This window comes from Pyxicephalus adspersus, chromosome 3 (assembly GCF_032062135.1).
Source record: "Pyxicephalus adspersus chromosome 3, UCB_Pads_2.0, whole genome shotgun sequence".
Lineage (NCBI taxonomy): Eukaryota > Metazoa > Chordata > Amphibia > Anura > Pyxicephalidae > Pyxicephalus > Pyxicephalus adspersus.
In genome coordinates, this window is record NC_092860.1 from 58,797,670 (window position 1) to 58,814,366 (window position 16,697).

The 16,697-nt window shown below is 37.7% G+C and overlaps 1 protein-coding gene across 1 annotated transcript in view; it reads left to right on the top strand.

Moving 5' to 3' along the window:
- The window catches only part of LOC140327405 (CTD small phosphatase-like protein 2-B), a 48,274-nt gene that overhangs the window by 21,726 nt on the left and 9,851 nt on the right, over nucleotides 1–16,697 (top strand). Inside the window, exons 3-8 of the mRNA XM_072406792.1 lie at nucleotides 4,192–4,312; nucleotides 5,182–5,307; nucleotides 10,772–10,877; nucleotides 10,955–11,066; nucleotides 11,515–11,598; nucleotides 15,621–15,683. Of these exons, the coding sequence (XP_072262893.1) occupies nucleotides 4,192–4,312; nucleotides 5,182–5,307; nucleotides 10,772–10,877; nucleotides 10,955–11,066; nucleotides 11,515–11,598; nucleotides 15,621–15,683 (612 nt within the window). The remainder of the gene's footprint in view (nucleotides 1–4,191; nucleotides 4,313–5,181; nucleotides 5,308–10,771; nucleotides 10,878–10,954; nucleotides 11,067–11,514; nucleotides 11,599–15,620; nucleotides 15,684–16,697) is intronic.

Consider the following 16,697-nt stretch of genomic DNA (forward strand, 5'->3'; position numbering starts at 1 on the left):
TCCTTTTAACCATGTTTTAGCAATATATCATTTGTCAAGATATAGTCCACAGTGGTGTAAACAGCATAGTAGGGTAGGAGAGGGCCAACATTTACATTGTCTTTTTTTTTTGTTTTTTTACAGACTATTCTTATAAGTTCAACACCTTCCTGAGTGGTAGGCATGTGCAGACCTGGTGCGCAATGCCTTTATATTTATATTCTATCAATATAACCATTCAGCAGTAGAGTTTCATCCCTCGAGTAAACTTTCAATATAGATATTTATTTGGTTAATGGTGAAAGTAATGTGCTAAGAATTCCAAAGAAGCACAGAAGTGTGGAGTGTTTTTTTTATAAATTAATAAGCAAGAATGCTTTAATAAACACTCTGAGCTATATTTATAAATTATTCACTCAGTCAGTTGCTCTGAAATTTGCTGACAGATGGTCGCATATCTCTACTTGTGTCCTTTCAGTTCCAATTAAAACAATGATTCGTTCTGCCACCTAGTGGCTAACCGTCAAAAGTGCATAGCTGTCACAATAGGAAAGGAATCGGAAATACAGTAAAACCTTGGATTGTGAGTAACTTGGTGTGCATATGTTTTGCAAGACGAGCAAACATTTTTATTAAACTTGAGAAAGGAGCAAGGTCTTGTTATACGAGAGTAGTGCGCGTCATCATAACTGCGCCGATGATTCTTTTCTCTCAGACACTGCGTAAATGTTCTCAATAGTGGCTGTTCAATAGCACTGTACTGTACTCTGGGCCCTAACCATGGCCCCTAGGAAGAAGAAAAATGAAAAGGAAGGGGGTAAGAAGGAGATGATTAGGGCTGAATGGCTGACATTGCAAGATATTATAACAAGTCTACCTCGCCAATTTGCACAATATTAAAGAAGAAAGTAAAAATTAAGGAGGCTAGATCCAGCGAAAGTGGTCATGAGAGTATTAAAGCAATGGCACACTGAACGATGTCGAAAAGTTGCTTCTCATATGGTTTAAATGAGAAGAAACTTACAGGTGATGGTGTGACTAAGAACACTATCTGCCAGAAGGCAAAGGCCTTGTACGCCAACCTCATAAGTGCACTTCCAGGTACCTCGACAGAAAACAAAGGCTTCATGGTGACCAGGGGAGGGTTTAATAACTTTAAGAGAAGTGGAATTCATAGTATTGCAAGACACGGAGAGGCTTCAAGTTCGAATGCTAAGGGAGCTGAGAAGTTTGCTGCCGAGTTCCAGAAGCCCATGGATTCTGAGTGCTACCTGCCACAGCAAGTTATTAACTATGATGAGAAAGAGGACCTACATTACAGCAAAAGGGAATGCAATGCCCGGTCATAAGCCCATGAAAGATCGTCTCACCCTCTTGTGTGCTAAAGCAAGCTGGGATTTCAAGGTTAAGCCCCTGCTCATGTATCATTCAGAGAATCCACGATCCTTCAAGAAATGTAAGGTGCAGAAAAGTCAGTTAAATGTTATCTGGAGGTCAAACAGCAAGGCTTGGTCACACATATCTTTTTTGTTGAGTGGATCAACGAGGTCTTTGATCCTGCAGTTAGGAAGTACCTTATAGAAAAAAAATCTGCCACTCAAAGTCTTGCTGACTATGGATAATGCTCCTGCTCATCTTGCAGGCCTTGCGGATAACTTAACTGGAAAAATTCGAGTTCATTAAGGTCAAGTTCCTTCTTCCCAACACAACTCCACTACTTGAGCCCCTGGACCTGCAGGTCATTTCTAACTTTAAAAAGCTTTACACAAAAGCACTATTTCAGCAATGCTTTGAGGTAATTGATGGAACAAAGCTTACCCTCCGAGAGTTTTGGAAAAATCATTTCCACTTGGTTACCTGCCTCAAGGTCATTGATAAAGCCTGGTGTTGGGTCACCAAGAAAACCCTAAATTCTGCTTGGATAAAATGCTGGTCTGATTGTGTTCTTGGATATGACTAGGAGGGGTTTGAACAGGAACCAATAATTGTCAATGAAATTGTGTCCATGGAAAAGACCATGGGACTGGTGGTAAATGAGGATGACATCCAAGAGCTGGTGGAGGAACATGGCCAGGAGCTGACCACTGATGAACTGATGGATCTGCATCGTATGCAACAGCACAAGAGGTAATAGAAGGCATCTCGTCTGAGGAGAAGAAAAAGATTGAGGAATCCCTTACTTCAATTGACAATAGTGAGATGTTTAAAATGTGGGAAAGAGTGCATAATTCTGTAGAAAAGCACAACCTGAATAAGGCTGTAGCAGTGCGAGCGATGAATCTGTTTAACGACAATGCAATGAGGCAAAAGCAACTGTCATTGGATAGGTTCCTTAAGTTGCACAAAAAGAAAATAATTCCAGTGAGCACACAGATGGCAATGATTCTGTTAGTTATAGTGAAAGTTATCCCATAGAATACCCTCATCATTTCTTGATGATTCTTTTCAAAAGTTCAAGTAAATTTGTTTCACTGCATGTATTTTTACTTTATACAGTACAGTATTGTGTATTAACCTCCTTGCAGTTAAGCCCGACCTTCGCTCGGGCAAAAAAAAACTGCAAGGATGGTTAAGCCCGAGATTTTGTACATCCTTACTTACCTGGTCCCCCTGTGCTCATCCAGCGTCGTCCTCCATCGATCATCGTCCGCCGATCTCTCCAGCGTCGGGTGACAGCAGGACCGGTAAGAAGCCGGCCGGCGGAACACAAGATGCCGGCCGGCTTCTTACCTGGTCCCGCTGATCGTTCACGTCCTCCTCGTTCCAGCGCCGGATGATCTCTGCAGGGAGAAGCCGTCCGGCGGAGAAAAAAAAAACCGGACGGCTCCTCCCTGCGTGCGTGATGACGTCGGCGCGTGTGCGGGAAATTCAAACTGAAACTCATTCATTCATTTTGTATTGGATTCAATACAAACTCCTGTATTGAATCCAATACAAAATGATTCAAATAAATACAAAATATATAATTGGTAAATTCAAACTGTCATTTTGTATTGGATTGGATACAAACTTGCGTATCCAATCCAATACAAAAAATAAAAAAAAAATAAAAGTAAATAACTTGGAAATTCAAATTTATATTTTGTATTTGATTGGATACAAACTTGCGTATCCAATCCAATACAAAATAATTCAAATAATTACAAAGTACATACCTGGTAAATTCAAACTGTCATTTTGTATTGGATTGGATACAAACTCCAGCATCCAATCCAATACAAGAAAATAAAAAAAAATAAAATAAAAGTAAATAACTTGGAAATTCAAATTCTTATTTTGTATTGGATTGGATACAAACTCCCATATCCAATCAAATACAAAATAATTCAAAACAAACTCCAATAAATACAGAATCAAAGTTTTAAAAATTGCCACACTAGGGAGGTGTTTTAGAATAATATAGTACTTTACAATATACAGAGTTACTGCTTTTTCAGTATTTATGATTTGTTTACATTGCTGATTTTTGTGTTTTTCCTTTAATTTTATTAAAAGTAATTTTTTTTTTTTACATGATTGTGTGTTTCAAACATTTTTTATATTCATATTATCTACTAGAACCCCTGTTCGGACATATTTCTGTAAGTTACAGGTCTACAATTTAAAAAAAAAATTCATGAAAAACAGTGGATCACTTTTGGTACAGAAATCTAGACCTCAGTGTAACGCTTAGGTGGTTAAACATTCTCTATAAATGTTTTTGGGTTGTGGAACGAATTTCATTATTTCTTTGGTGAAATTCAATTTGATATAGGAGTGCTTTGGATTACAAGCATGTTTCCGAATTATGCTCACAAACCAAGGGACCACTGTAAAGGAATATTATGAGTGTAGTGACATGGGAATATTTTATAAACCAAGCCCTTTCTCTTCTTCAAAAGGAAATACTGTGAAAAATCATTGTGTCCCTGTCGTATCCTTTACCACAGCACATTTTTATTTTATATTGTTTAGGGCACTTCATAGATGCCATGTGCTGCTTAAAAAATCAAACACAAGGACTTGTGCCAGGAGTACTCCTTGTACTCCTTGTACAAGGAGTAAGTTGTTATCAACCTTTATTATGAGGGACAGTTTCTGACAGGCTGCTGACATACCCCCACCCAACAAAAAGGGGGGAGGGTCCTGAGAGAAGTCCATAAATGTCATTGTATAATGGCAGTTATTCATTTTGGTCTTACACAGAACATTGTATTTTATTTTTGTTATTAGGTACAGCTGAGATCAACCGAAGAATCCAAGAAAGCCATTAAGGGTAATGAAGTCACACTGTCTTGCAAAACAAAAACTCCCCACCAAGTCTATAACCTGAGAACTGTTTATGTGGAAGAAGGTATGTCCATTTTTAAAGTCATCAGCTTGTGTTATATGTACTGTATGTCAGTAACAACAAAGTCTTTCAGTGGGGGCTCTGGTGGAAAGTTTATCCTTGGTCCCCTGCATATCCTATATAAACATCCCCACTGCCCCATCCAGCCTTAAAGTATTTGGATCAAATACTTCAAGATCAATGCAAGTCACATTTTTTTATCCTCTAAGCCATACTAGCCAAGCTGATTCATTACTAGAAGAAATTGTGTCTAGGAATGGTGTCTTCTTGAAACAACATAGAAATGATGCACATTTGTGTGACAATTATTTATATGCTTGTGCAGAGCAAGTCTACTGCCATATACTGTAGTTTCCTAACCAGATAACCCATTTACAACACCATTCTCAGCCGTCAGTTTGTGAGTCAGTTCTCTTGAAACTGATTTATTGAATTTTTGCAATTATATTATCTTTTATAATACTAGCAAACATGCAACACTTCCAGAAATGAGAAATTTCCAAAAAGTGTATGAATTTCTCCACTAGTGTACACAAGTGACAAAAGTGTATCTATTTCGGAAATGTGACATTCACTGCAGGTACATCTTCTTAGAGAATGTTTTGATATACAGGGATTGATTCATCACTAGTCAGTTTACTGAATGACACATTACTGCTTTATAAAACCACATTTAGTCTAACAGTATGATTTATAAGGACATCAAGAAAAATTTGCCTGTTTCCATTAATGAGGAAATCCTTCTGTTTGAGATCTGTCCTTCATCTAATATCCATATATTTAGTATGATTTTCCAATAGCAGAATTGGCTTTGCAATATTTGTACTTATACCTGGAAATAATCTTATTCCTAATTACATTTGATTTCACAGATTCAGATTCCCCGCGTATAGAGCGTTCTGTGAGGGTACATTTTCAGCTGGATGAATCCTCTCCAGAAAAGATGCCTGTTTATAACTCGCCTGTAGTTCTCTACCCTCTTCCTATCAGCTGGTCTGGTAAGGACAGATTAGGATCAAACATAAATGGTTCAGCTAATTTAGGGTCTGATCTGAAGTAGTAATGGTCACTTGCATGTGTACATCCGCAAAGAATGAGGAGATTTCAGATAGTGATTATTTGAGGCTGGCTAGTTTGTCGCACATTAGAAGCCTTTGTTTCTAAGTGCTGGTACTGTTAGAAGTATTGTTTGAAACTTTGAATTCTATTTTTAAATTCAAGCATGATTCTGACCTCTAATCAACTGCAGTGATTACACTGGTCAACAAACATTCTCTTGCCAAACAGATTAAAGTAACTTTATGTTATGTGTGATGCACAGATTTCAAATATGGTATTGGTTTTGCTAGATTGGCTCTAGTTTTTGAAATAATGACCTCAAAAAAAACCTCATAGAAAACTAATAAAACATGAAAATTAAGCAAAATTAAACTATATATGCCTACGTATACAAAATCACATTTTTGAAATACTTAATTTCAATATATTCTATATTTAGTATATTTACAGAACTAATCACATTGAAAAACTCTGTATGATTTCATTTTACGTTGATGATCAGGATAATCACGTTGAAGGCTCCAGCAGTAGTCTGCCATCATGTGTCTATCCCATCTGCCCTTTCTTCCATCACCCTTAATTTGGCAAAGTTTTCCTGGAAATTTAGGCTCATGGTAGCACCCAAATTTTTAAAGTTTAAGAGCTAGTTTTGTTCCGCTTTAAAATGTTGTGCTTTATGGTTACCCAAGAAATTCTTCACAACCGTGACATAGCTGTGGCAGGCAGAAGCTTCAGTATCAGTCATGTAACTTGTGAAATTTGAATCATTTATCAGTTTCCGAATCTGGGGTCCATCAAAGATTCCTGCTATTAATTTTTCAGTACTCAATCCGGGGAAAAATCTTCAAATGCATTTGAAACAATAACCGTCCTTGTTCAGAGCTCCAACAAATTGCTTTCTTAATCTCAACTTTATCTTTAGTAGAGGGAGAAGGATTTTTTTTCTTTCTCAACCATTGGTTTGTTAATGATGTTCGCTGCACCTTTATTCGTGTTTTTCCTTGGAGGCCATTTCATTTTTTTTTCCAGTGATCCTGGTTTGCTCCACTATCCCACAAGCAGATGAAACATGGGTACTTTGTGTATCCACTTTGCTGTCCAAGTAGGAAGTTCACCATTTTTAAATCAACACAAATGGACCATTGGTGTTCATGATAACAAAGCTTTTTGTAAGACCATTTTGATATTTTCATATTCTTCTTTAGGTTTTGTTGAGTGACCATTTGGAATTGATGCATAGCAGTTACCAATATGCAGTAAAACAGATTTCAAACTTTGAGTGGAAATGTCTATGAATGGCCGCCAGTCTTCTGCTCAGTTATCTGGTACTCCCATATGGCCTAGTAGTCAAGGGATGTTACAACAGTACACAAAGTCTCCATCTTTACTGAAATATGGTAGGAGTGTCACCTTTCCTATAAACTGTTATTTTAACTTTCGGCCTCAGGCAGTTCGTTACTTTTAGCCTGGATGCTAAAAGTTCAGATGCCTGTTTTGACGGACTTAGGTCATGTATTAAATCATTGAGCTTTTCATGGGAGAGCTGCTGGTTTGATGAAACACTTCCCTCATATTCACTTCTACTGCTAACTCCTGGATTACACTCCAAACACTGTAGATCCTCCATGTCGGATACAGGGATATCAAGGAGTGTACTGAACCCTGGTATGGGAAGATCGGCACCATGCGGCCCAGGTCATATTGCTGATTCCAAATCAGGGTACTCCCAGTTGTTTTTCTTGTAACAATTGAAGCCTTTTACATTCACAGCACAAAAATAACAATCATTATGATGATTTTTGAGATCTCGCCATACCATAGGTACACCAAATTTAAAACTTTTCAGTTTTCCATTTTTCCACTGATGTAGACATTCTACACAAGTTTTGCATACCATATGGGGAGCCCAATACTTATCTTACTACCAAAATATGCAAGATATGCTTGTTTCACAAATTCTGTAATGTTTCTTCTTTGTTTTTGCTGAGAATATTCACCACAAATAGGGTCATTTAAACAACTTCTTCTTGAACTCATATTTCTGTAAAAAAAAAAATAAAAAATGAAAAAATGAAAATATTGGTGCATTTATCATTTAAAATGCAAAACAGTGTAAATAAAGATTGATAATATTATTCTGTGTTAACATTTTTGTTGGTAATATTGTCTTGTCTGATCCGTGTATCACAAGAACTAGAGCCAGTTCAATGAAACTGATGTCATTTCTCGATTCAACAGACCCGAAATACACTAAATATATTAAAAAAAAATCCTTGGCAAGTGAAAAATTTTTTTTTTTTGTTGAGCTGTGTTATCAATAAATTTTTACTAGTATCTACCACTTTATATGCTGAAATCCAACCATGTACTAGAAACCAGAATCTAATGGTTAAAACAATCAACAATAAAATATTAAACCTTACTTATTCAAAAAATGGAAAATTAGCACTATTTCATTGTTGGCTCTGATATGTAATATAATCATTGCTAGAAAGGCCGGTATGCTCAGATTGGTAGCTTCACTATTTAGCATAATGATTGTTGTTTGTTCCTTGTGTGTTGTACCTTAACCCCCCTAGCGTTCTAATTCTGTCCGTATTTCTATGCAAAAAGCGTTACAATTTTTTGCATGGAAATTTATTTTACATTTTAGGCCTATCATTCTTAAGCATAACTCACCGAAATATGTCCAATATTTAATACATTTATTAAACATTAAATAAAAAAAACACAAAAATCTGTTAAAAAGGGTGCATAAAAATAGTGAAACCTGTATTATAACTGTACAGTAGCATACATTTTTCTATATATATATATATATATATATATATATATATATATTTATTTCTTTGTATTGGACTCAATACAGGTATTTTGTATTGAATCCAATACAAAAATATTTAAAATTCTCACTGCACCCACCCATTTCCCACCCACGTCACCGGGAAACCCTGGAGAATGTCTCTGCAGTCGCCGGGAGAAGATCAAAGGAGGACGCCGCTCGAGGACCTGGACAGACGAGCAGGACGCCAAAGGAACAAGGTAAATGGGTTTTTTATTGTTTTTAGCGCCCCCGAGTGTGACTTGGGATGACCGCTTTTTGCAAGTAAAATCAACCCCGAGTCACACTCGGGAATACTGCTAGGGGGCTTAATTTTAGCCATAGAGGGAAAAGAAGTAGTGTTCAGGCAGTGCAGGTGCCATTTCTTGTGACTAGATGATTGCTGAGTTTTATGTGAGCTCCTCCTCTGGAAACATTCCAATAAATTAATAAAATTAATAAATTAATACTGCAATATGCTACTTCATGCCCTTTCTATGCAACAGAGCTAATTCTATAAATCACGTAGATCAAGGGTGCCCAACTTACGGCTCGTGGGCCACATCCAGCCCTCTCCTCATTTCCTCTCTGCTCGTTGTCTTGCGGGGGATGGGGCACGCAAATCTACTGTTTCTCTATTGAGATTGTGCTACCAGGAGAGGGAGCTGCTCCCCGCCTACCTTGTACTGTGAGAAAATCCCAGCATGAGAGCTGTGTCCATGCAGCTGTCATTATCCCCATGTATAAACCTTCATATCCCCTTCACTGATTGTCATAGAAATGTGAAATTTTAAGGGTGCATAGGGGACCCTAAAGGCTATTAATAAACTAAATTAAGGTCAAATACAGGGTCACAAGATTAAAATCCCAAAACAATCAGGGATATTTTCACGTTAGGTGAGGCTATTTCACGACCAGGGTCCTCAAATTGAGTTTGTATGTTGGGGACCCCCTGGGGACCAGTCTCATGGCAATGAATATTAGGGTACTGCCAATTGTCTGTGGGCTTTGGTGCCCCTTAAAGTTCAGAAAGGTTGGTGGTAGGGTTGCGGTGTGGTTACCCATTCCTCATGCCATGGAACCCTGGCTTGGGGGAGACGCTCAGTACCGCTCACTGCCACCTGCAGTCAAATCTGCAGACGCTGTGGTGTTAGGGACTGGGCAGCTGGCGAGCTGCCTGTTACACATAACTGGACACTTACATTCTGTCAGCCCCAATTTCTCTGGAACAGAGGGATGTTGGCAACTGGAAATGTAGGACCAGTAGAAAATGCCTTTTGCCCCCTTGCCTATTAAAATGTAATACACATCATATCATGCTACCCTGTCACACATAGCTAACCCATTACTCTCTATGAACCCCAGTTTCTCTGTAAGAAAAAAAAATGGCCACTTACCTTCTGTGAACCCTAATTTCTCTTTAAAAGTAGAGGAAGGGAAATGTAAGATAAGTTAGGGACTCCTGTGGCTATCCCCCCCCCCCCCTAAAATTTTATAACTCCACATATACATTTCCCCTTATGTTCTTTGAATTCCAATTTCTCCTGAAAGGGAAGCTGTTAGGTATATTAAAATGTAGGATGAGTGGGGGGCTTTTGTGGCTAACTCCCCCTAAAATTTTATTGCTGCAGCGCCATCACAAGGTAAGAAAATCATTACCTGTCATACCGTGCTACCCTGTCACACATATCTGGCCACTTACCTTCTGTAAACCCCTATTTTTTCAGGAACGAGGAGATGTAGGGCCCTGAGATGTAGTAGTAGGAACATGTCCTCCATGGCTCACTGTCACATGAATTGCATTTCTCTGGAAGTATCCATTGCAGAGATTCTTGATTTGTCATCTCTTTTATTTGGTGCATGTATGTTATGATAACTTGAAATATTTCAATTTAAAACAAAACTTTTCTGGTTTTAAGCATCATTTTTCATGTCCCTACATTCCAGGACACTACACAAACCACTAACAGCTCTCCTTCTACTATTGGAAGCTTTCAAAAAATTATGGATAGTCACTTTATTAGAGCTAGTGACTGGCAACAGCAAAATTAATCTGTAGGTGACCTAAACTCTGCACAAACAAACCAATAAAAAATTTAAATGGGGTTGAAAATGAGCAAATTCAACAACAAAACAGGAGCAGGCTCCAAAACTGTTTCTTTTACTAGGCCATTACAAAGCTAAACTCTTACAAAACACTGATATAGCATGAAACAACTCCTTAATTGGCTGATTATTCTGGCTATTGCAATTGTGCACATTGAGTATTTCACATACTGTTTTTTTTTTTTTTCTATATGAAATTTTATTTTGGATACTGCTTCATTTTAGGGAGCATGCTTGATCTGTCAAGGCTGAGTATACCCATAGATAGGATACTGATGCCCACCCTCTAAGCTAGCAGTTCTTTTTAATATGTATAATATAGATAATCGTTTACCTACACATACTTGTTTTAGATGACCCTTCATTGCTTGGACATGTAGAAGGAAACTTGGCCCCTATTCCAGATCATCTGTATTTTAGTAATATGCCAAAAAGCGATTCTGGGGACAACTTTAATCTGTAAGTATCTGTTTTAGATGACCCTTCTTTGCTTGGACATGTGGAAGGAAACTTGGTCCCTATTCCAGATCATCTGTATTTTAGTAATATGCCAAAAAGCGATTCTGGGGACAACTTTAATCTGTAAGTATACTTTTGTAACTGTATTACAACTTGTTTTACAAGAAAAAGTAATCATCACAGAACTTGTTTCTTTTCAGACACAGTTTTAAATGTAACGCTCAAACAGCTTCACGCAATCTTCACCTGAGGAAGAAGGATATACCTTTTAAAACCCGTAGTGCGCCAGAGTACACCCTCATCATAGATCTGGTACATATGTTTAAGACCTCAAAGCTGCTAGATAAAATTGTTTACATTTTCTAAAATGAGAAAAAATTACTTCTTCCATCTATTTACCTCACAATTTACGCAAATTACCCATTTTTTTTCTTTCCCGTTTGAATTAACATTTTGGTCTTTCACGAGACTTTGAGATAAGGCCACATTTTTTTTTAAAACCGATCAAATTCATTTGATAGTACAGATTAGGATCATGAAATTAAATATCAATGATGCAGATCACACCTCCCACTTTTCCTTTAGGTTTGTAAAAGGTTACTATAATTCCTCATGGTATTAAACCCTAGGTAAGATCATTTTTTCATAGGTATACATATTTTGATGCAACCATTACAAGTTTCTAAAATTATTCTTTCGTATAATGAAAATAGCATTTTTTTTTTTTTTTTTTTTTTTTTTTTTTTTTTTTTACATGCAGGAAGTCATGGTACAGAGCTCGCTCATCCCACTAAATGATGCAGAGCACACATTTCAAACACCCTTCCAGGACACATACTACAAGGTTTGTTGTTTGGTCTTTGATCTTTTTTTCTTTTATTATTTTTAATAATATTCAGTAGAACTTCACTAGTAAGTAGCTCTGTCAACCTGACAAAATGTATAGTCAATATTGGATTAGTATCAGAGGATAACACCCCTTTAACATCCCTGGTGGTATGCATATTAACCCCCTGAGTGGTATTCCCAAGTCTGGCTCAGGGTAAAAAAAAACATGCTGAAAGTGGTAACCCCAAGCCACACCCGGGGTAGCTAAAAAAATAAGAAAAAAACACTTACCTGGTCCCATCGGCATCCTCCGGCGTCCTGCTTGTCAGATCCCATCCTCGGTCCGCGTCCTCCTCCTCTCATCTGTCCCCCGGTGAGTGCACTGATGTTTCCCGGGAGTTCCCGCTGATGTCGTTGCATGCGTCAGTGCGTGCGAGAGGTGCAGCCAGAAATTCAAATAATTTTGTATTGGATTCAATACAAAATAACTGTATTGAATCCCATACAGAGTAATCAATTTATTATATCAAAATAATTATATTATATGTATATTATTTATGCTACTGTACAGTTATATTACATCCTAATATTTTTATGCACCCTTGTTTTACAGGTGTTTGTGTTTTTTTTATTTAAAGTTTATTAATAAATTTATTAAATATTGGACATATTTTGGTGAGTTATGTCTAAGAATTATAGGCCTACACAGTAAAATACATTTCCATGCACAAAAATGTACTGCTTTTTGCCTACAAAATACTGAAATAATTGGACTGCAACGGAGGTTAAGTATTTTTAAATGTAAAAGAGGTACATTTAAAAATACCTAATATTTTAAATTTCCCGTCTGGTCCCGCCTCTAAGACGCACAGTCTCACCCCCCAGCCACACGCTCGCGAGCAGATGCCTGGCCGTGCATCACCAGGTTAAACAGATGCCCAGTCAGCATCGCCAGAAAAAGAAGATGCTGGGCATTGCTGGAGGACGTTGCGAACACTGCTGGAGGACGCCACAGGCACTACTTACCAGGTAAGCTGTATAAATTCGGGGCTCAGGGTTACTGTTTTTGGTATGGATAATTCACCCCAAGCCACACTCGGTATTACCACTAAGGAGGTTGAGGTGGTAAAATTGACAAGGGGGTTGCAGTGCGTTTTCTGCTTTCCTATGCCAGGGAACTGCTGCTTTTCTGGAGACGCTAGCAGCTTCAGAGAGAATGAATGGGACAGCAGTAAGCCAAACGTTTTTGATTTGATGTAGGCTTGAATGTCCTGGAATGGGTATTGGAATTTGGAGTAGGTTTATGAAATATTAGGTTTTTTGCACTACTATTTAAAATGGTGTTGAAATTGTAGTGATTTTTAAGGTTTGGGAACATATTTGGTGGTTAGAAATGTATAGTTATTAAAGAAGTAGGCTAGTGGTAGTTCATTGAGTAGATTAAAACAATGTGAAAGTGTGTCTCTTTGAGAATGCTGGATACACCTTTATAGAACTACTACGTGAATCTGTTCATGGGTAACATCCGCAGTAGTTGCAAAATGGCAATATCTGTAACTATCATATATTCTTGTGGGGTCTGGTTTATCCAAGGTAAACACTGGCTTTTTTAAGGGAATTTAAGTCTGCAGTTCTCAACTCTGCATACCAATATCTCCCTGCAGTCCTATTTATTTAGCTTCTGTGGAATCAAAAGAGATTAAAAAGATTGTTTACATATCTACTCCATCTGCTGGCAACATTGCATGCATCTTCTAAATTTAGTAATAGTGTAAAAGAGCAGCTGAAGTAAAGTGGCTTGCCAAACCTCATCCTGCATGGGGATAATGTAGTGCTGAATGCAAAGCCACCAATTTTTTAATTTAGTAGTCTGTTACAATGTCCAAGGTTGGCAAGACACAGTAAACCTTTTAGGAGATATATACTTCAGATACCTTTTATGTTTGATGGTAATGTATTGAAGTTTTCATTTTAAGAAATAATATGAAAGTACACAGGCTTTGTTCTATTAAAAAAATGGCATTACCTAGGATAATGAAGGTTGTATTCAGAAACTTCAGAATCAAAGAATTATGGATAGTCATATGGATATTAGAGCTATAGACTCTGGCAACAACAAAAGTGTCCTAGATGCAACAGGGAGAACTTTGACAGAACAAGACATGTCAAAGTGATAAATGGGAAATAAAGGAAAGAAAAGGGAGCACATTTAAGTAAATAGGAAATGAAGGATGGGGAAGGAGACCAGGGAAATCAACAAAACATTTTAACTGTTGAAAGTCTGTACTTTTAATATTACTCTTTCTGCAGAGTAATTTTTTGGCACTTTTTTTTTTTGGTTTGTTTGTGTTTATTTTACCTTTTATTATAACAATATGTAAAAGCTGTTAGGTTGGAATGCTCTATTTAGAAAGTTAGGCTATGTTCAGACCTGTATTAGCAAAACGCAGAATTTACTGCTTTCAACTGCCTACTCTGCAGAGCCAGGCGTCCGAGAAGGATTTCAGGCTAAAATGCTAGTTTTGAAAAGTTGAGCTGATGACAGTAAAGGCAATGATATTACTGTTCTTTACTTCCTGTACTCATTCCTAGGGTGTTGGTGGGCAGATATCTGATGTCTTGTTTATTAAATGGGGCTTCTGGATATCAAATTGGCCCCCCCACCCCTATTACATTGGGGACATTACACCAACCCCTGCCATGCAAATGCACCTGGCTGTCTTTCTACCGACTCCTTGGCTACCAAAGCACCCACTTGACTGCCTTTCTAACCATATGTGGGTTACCAATGCTCCTGGCTGCTTTTTGATCCTCATTTTGGCTACCAATGCACCTGGCTGTCCTTTGTTCATCATCTTTCTCATGTACCTATTTGTCTTTCTAAATACATCAGGGCTAACCTTTGTTCCTAAACTGGGCTGTCAATGCACCTGGCTGCTTTTTGTTCTTCATGTAGACTACCAATGCATCTGGCTGCTCATTGCTCCTCATCTGCGCTACCTATGCACTTGGCTGTTTTTTTGTTTCTTGTCTGGCTTACCAATACACCTGGCTGATCTTTGTTGCTCATCTAAGCTACCAATTCATCTGGCCGCTTTTTGTTTCTCATCTTGCTTACCAATGCACCTGGCTGCTCTTTGTTCCTCATCTGGCTTACTAATGCAACTGGCTGCTCTTTGTTCCTCATTTAGGCTAGCAATGCACCTGGTTGCTCTTTGTTTCCTATCTAGCCTACCAATGCACCTAGCTGCCTTTCTAACCACATTTGGACTAGCAATTCACCAGGCTGCTCTTTGTTCCTCATCTGGGCTACCAATGGACCTGGCTGCCCTTGGAGCAAAACTAGTATATCTGACTCATAATACTCCTTGCTACCAAACCTAAGGATTCAACCCCCATAAATAGGATGACCCACTCCCCCTTTCGCCTCCTTTATGTTCCATAATATCTATTCATGCTTCTTTTGCATATGAGGTGTCTGATTTGTCTCTGAAGCTTCTGAGGAAGCATCAGGTTAATCAGGTGTGTCCAGGTGTGCAGCTATTGCAAGAAAATGCTGCTGCCTCCTGCACAATGAACTGACTCATGTTAAAAACAATACAAAATGTCTGATTTTACCGCAGGTCTGAACATGCCCTTGGGAACTCTGACATTCGGAGATGCATCTTTAAAGTAAAGCAGTGGTTGATGTAATCATTATGTGTTTCTATTAAAACATGTTGGGCCTTCACCTTGTGTGTATACACATATGTACATACCATAACTACAGCTACCTCAGTTTGCTTGTGCATTTAGTTTTTTATTCTAGCTGAAAGTTATCAAAGTGGGGACCATCAATGGTGTGGCACATGAGTTGGAAGTTGCTAACTAAATTTATCTGTGGTCCTAATTAAAAGCTGAAAAACACAATCAGTTAGAACTCCCCCAAATCAAGAGTTGCATTTACATTCATGTGCTGTATGTCTAGTATGCTTTGTGTTCCAAGGTATTGTTTTTGGTGAGGTAGTGTTATATTAAAGGGATAACTTTTTTTTCCAGGTGTATTTGAAGGTGAGGCCTCATGTGAAAAACTTCCTTCAGAAAATTGGAAAGTTATATGAGGTAGGAACGTACCTATTCATCAGTATCAGTAATAACAGGTAAATGCAATTATGGACAGATTTATGTATAACCTTTAAAGTGCCATTTCTTATGACCTGGTCTAAACTGGTGGATGATTAGCTTATGCAGTGATCAATTCTGTAAAATGTATAATGTCCAGACTCACTAATTTTTGTGGGACTGTACAAGCATCAGATGGTAAACTCCATGGTAAACTGAAAGTCTACTGAAAGATTTGGGCCCTACATGAGTGCTTTGCAGGATAGCCCTGGTCCTCTCCCCTATGCTTCATTTCCCTCCATTTCCTTGCTTAACTTTGCTACCTTTTCTTTTTTCTGTGTCCCATTTTTCATTTTGACATGTCTTGTTTTGTCAAAGTTCTCCTTGTTGTATCTAGGACAGCTTTTGTTTATCTTTTTGGTTCTCAGCATTCGATATTTTAACCTTTAATTGTCTTTAAATCATGAGAGACTGAATTTATCCTAACATAAAGACATCTAGGGTGTGATACTTTGTTGTTCTTCTCACATACCTGTACCCATTTGCCAGTGGTTGACATTTTATCTCCTTTTTGTTTGTTCTTCTATGTGTACTGTATTGTCTTTGATAAAACATAAAAAAAAAACATTGAATTGAAAAAAATAGGAAATGTACACTTATCCAATGGATGTCTTCATGACTTTATATTGGGGACACAGTTTTATTTTTGAAGTATATTTGAAAACTTGTACATTTTATATTTCTGAGAAATTTGTGGACACATTAAAAGTTACATCTATCTACATTTTTTTACAATCTCTGCTCCCCTTGGTACTGTGTAGTAAACTGATTTATAATGCCATCTGCACTATAACTCCATATACTAACAAACCAGAAGAAGAAAAATAATAAAAGCTTCTTCAACTACAAAAAGCCTTCTAATGCCAACAACCTTTAAATCACCTCCTCACCATCCTTATTTAGCTAAATATCTAGAAGAGGGAAAATGTTATCACAGTTGTTTGTATTGTGATA